The sequence below is a fragment of the Zingiber officinale genome, chromosome 3B (assembly GCF_018446385.1).
Source record: "Zingiber officinale cultivar Zhangliang chromosome 3B, Zo_v1.1, whole genome shotgun sequence".
Taxonomy (NCBI): Eukaryota; Viridiplantae; Streptophyta; class Magnoliopsida; order Zingiberales; family Zingiberaceae; genus Zingiber; species Zingiber officinale.
The window spans coordinates 87,794,563-87,798,623 of NC_055991.1; the positions used below are offsets into that span (position 1 = coordinate 87,794,563).

At 39.5% G+C, this 4,061-nt stretch overlaps 1 protein-coding gene across 1 annotated transcript; it reads right to left on the minus strand.

Annotated features, from left to right (window-relative positions):
* Nucleotides 1–875: 875 nt before the first annotated feature.
* On the minus strand, nucleotides 876–2,152 carry LOC122056732 (salt tolerance receptor-like cytoplasmic kinase 1). Its single transcript, XM_042618823.1, has 2 exons — nucleotides 1,786–2,152; nucleotides 876–1,703 (listed from the first exon to the last, which is right to left on the minus strand). Exons 1-2 carry the CDS (start codon nucleotides 2,150–2,152, stop codon nucleotides 1,015–1,017), a joined length of 1,056 nt encoding a protein of 351 aa, XP_042474757.1. The 3' UTR covers nucleotides 876–1,014.
* Nucleotides 2,153–4,061: the final 1,909 nt, after the last annotated feature.

A 4,061-nucleotide genomic window follows, 5' to 3' on the forward strand; every position in this document is an offset into this window, starting at 1 on the left:
TTAACTCATATTAGTTGCTTTTGTACTTATCTATCTAAGCGTCGGTACCATATCCTACCATTGTAAAAGAAACAAGTCTTCTTTGAAGAAGAAGGTTAATAGTAATTATCTATCGAAAGTTGTCAAATTGATTACGGGACTTGGAGTAATAGTTACAAAGTTGTGAATCAAGTAAAATCAACGTGTTTCTTTTCTATTATACTTTTTATCTTTTTGTTGTACGACTTTATTTTTTGGACGATTTCTAAATGACGTATGAATTTATTGTTCATCTCATCTAGCACTTTCTTGATCCAACATATTTATATTGAAATTAAGCCGTTGATATTATAAAAGCTATAAATTATAGTTGTTATAATATAGTGTTATTAATATTTATCATAATAATATTAATCAGAACTGAAATACTTATATTATAACCGTTATAAGAACACAGTTTATTAGTGTTGATCAAATTTAAAATATTCATATTGTCATAATTATAATTCATGTATGCTACACTAAGAATTTATTCGTGCAAATTAAAATTCCATATTATGTAACTATAAACACGTAGCTATTAGATCGAAAATTTAGTCATTTGGATTATTAAAAAAACATGTAAAATGAGGTACTTTTTATAATACATTGAAAGAGATTTTTTTAAAGATTTTAATTAAAAAATGTCATTTTAAAAATATCTTTTAAATTTTGCCCTTCAATAAATATAAATAAATAACATTATATTTGCTAACACCTGGCACGTAAAGGTGCCTCTCCAAATGCTTCCAAAGTTTAATCATAGGAGAGGTGATTAGTCACATTCCTCTTATATCTCACTTGATCCCACCAATCAAATCATCATTATTTCTCACAACAATAAATGAATATATCTGTTAAACCAAAAAAACTACATTATACAATTTATTATTTTTTCGAATTAAATATTATACAATTTCGCATCCTCTCGTTGTCTATACGCGAATCGTTACGACCTAAGTCACGAACTGAATAGGCAGCCAATTTCCCCAACATTTATGACTCTGTTTTGCCTCCCAACCTCGCTGCCACGGCGGCGATGGACGCCGACGCCGTCGCCCGCAGCATCCCAACCACCTCCGCCATCGTGGGGCGGAGGCCGGGGTTATTCCCCAGGCACGCTGCGGCCGTCGCTAGCATCGCCGCCGCTTCTCCGAAGTCGTACGCACCGCCCAATCCGACGTCCACCCCCTCCGCGGTCCGTCCCTCCGGATCGCGAAGCACAGGAGCCATCTCCGCTGTTAAACGGCGCTCGCGCTCGGCGTCGAACGCCTCCGCGCCGGTGACGAGCTCCAGCAGCAGTACCCCGAAGCTGTACACGTCGCTCTTCTTGGAGACCATCCCCGTCCGGAGGTAGTGCGGGTCGACGTATCCCGGCGAGCCCACCACCATGACCCGGCCGGATCTGGGCGGCGCCACCGCCGCCGAGAATCCCACCCGGGCCGATCCGAAGTCGCACAGCTTCGCCTCCATCCGCGCATCGAGGAGCACGTTTGCGGACTTCACGTCACCGTGCACCACCTGGGGGTCGCAGCCGTCGTGCAAGTACTCCAGCGCCTGCGCCACCTGGTGCGCGATCGCCATCCGGCGCGCCCACGGCAGCACCTCTCCGCCGCCCTCTCCGTGGAGCTGCTCGTGGAGGCTCCCTTTCGGTAAGTACTCGAACACCAAAGCCCCTTCTTCCTCTGCAATCGCGATCCAAACTCGAAATTAGGGATGGAATTAGTAAGGAAGAAAACAAAATTAGGCGACAGATCGCGGACGGACCACGCTCATCGCAATAGCCGACGAGGCGGACGATGTGGGGGTGGCGGAGGCGGAGCAGAACGTTGAGCTCCTGCCGGAAGGCGCGGTGGAGGCGCTCGCTGGTTCGGTGTAGCTTGACGGCGGCAAGGGACGAATCCGGGAGGCGAGCGAGGTAGACAGTGCTGGTTCCTCCCTCCCCGACCACCGAGGAGGTGGCGATCTCGACCTCCTCCCAACCGAACCGCCGCGGCACCGCCGCCCCCTTCTCCTTCTCCTCCTCCGGCTCGGTTTCCGGTTCATCGCCGACGCGGGCCTGGGCCGGGCCCAGATCCGAGTCGCCCGGATTCCCGAAGCATCCGCAGAGCGGTATTCTGCACCCGCGGAACATCCTAACTTAGGCGAGAGTATCGGAAACAAGATTGCAGCCGGAATGTCAAAATGGATAATAGTGAATCAAATGGCAGAAGAGAAGAGCAGAGAACGAGAGAGGAATAGAGCTGAGAGAGGATATTTATATGAAGACTTGTATCTACCTAATTTATGAATAGAATTGAATAATAAATGGCGAAGGAGGAAGGAGGAAGGAGGAAGGAGGAAGGAAGGGGAATGAGAGTGATTGGAGAGGGCTAAGTTGGATGGTTCACTGTGTGGCGGTGGGGTGGCGGAGCAGCCCCGGTCCTAACAATCAGGAGGCCCGGGGCGAAACAATCAAAATAGACCCTTAATTTTTTTTCATAAAGTAAAAATTATTTATAATGATTTCTTTTAGTTTTTCTAGATGCAAAATCATCTATAATATTATTAATTTCAAGATTTTCTAAAATCTTTTTTTCAATAGATAAAATTGTTAATCCATGCAATCTCTTTGTAATATTATTGATCTCATGTATATTCTTAACAATTTTAATTTCGAGAAACTCCTTTCAGTTGATCTTACGGTAACAGACATAGTTAACAATATTTTCTAAGCAATTGCAACATTTGGATAACAATCTATATTTTTCATAAAATTAAAAATATCAATTACTGACATTATCTCATTTGGTAAAGTTACTTGTAATATTTTTAATTCCGTAAACAAATCATCTAACTCAACATCTAATAAATTTTCATGCTTAAAAGTGGATGTTAATACAATATTTTCTCAACTCATTATTATCTAATGATTTTAATGTTTTAGAATCAAACAAAAAATCAAATATATTTTCAAATATTATCATTTCACCAAATGTTTTTATTACAATAATTGTAAAACTATAATTTAAATAAACTAAATAAAACTATAATTTAAATCAATTAAAATAATTATACTTGAATGAAAAAGATGAGTAGATCTGTAGATGACAGTCCGCAACCGTCGCAACTCGCAAACCTCCGCACCGTAAGCTCAAAACCTCCAGGAGCAACGTGTCAGAGGTGGTGGTGTAGCTGTGTAAAGAAGTGGCAAAGTCACAGCCTCGCTGTGATGCCGTCGCGATCTCATAGAGTCGCTAGTAGAAAAGAGAGCAAATAAAAATCGGACAATAGTTTACAAACCTAATTCTTAAAACAATTAATATATATATATATATATATATATAAAAGTTAAAAGTTGTGGGCCCTCCAAAAATTTTAGGTTGTGCGGCGGCGAAAGACAAATGCAACAGTGAAAATTTATAAAACTTAGTTTTTAAAATAATTAATATATATATATATATATATATATATATATATATATATATATATTATATAAATATTTAATATTTATGGGCCCTCCCAAAGTTGGGGCCCTGGGCAATCGCCCAGGATGGCCCTGCCTCTGGGCCGGGCCTGTGGCGGAGTCAAAGTAATGGAGGAGGGGTTGGGTGGGTGAGAGGTCTCTGCCATCACTTTAGTTTAAAAATTTTGAACCCGTGGATTTAATGTCCCTGGTGGGGCCATAGATAGCTTATTTAATGACTTGAGAAAATATTTATTTATTTATTTAAAAGAGCTCCTATGATTATTTGAATTGAAAGAGTGTCTTTTGGTGAGGCATTATTATTATGATATTTTTATAGTAATCATAGACTATATATATATATATATATATATACAAAAGACATTAAAATTATTATAATAATTATTTAATGGTTGTAACAATTATTATAGTAGCCATTTAGAATGGTTTTAACCTTTTCAAAGCCACTTTGATCAAAATATTAAGTAATATTAATCAAATTGATTAAGAGTTTTTTATATAAAAGTAATTTTTATATACTTTTTTTTTTATGAAATTAAATTATAAAAATGATTAAATTTTATATTTTGCAGCAATT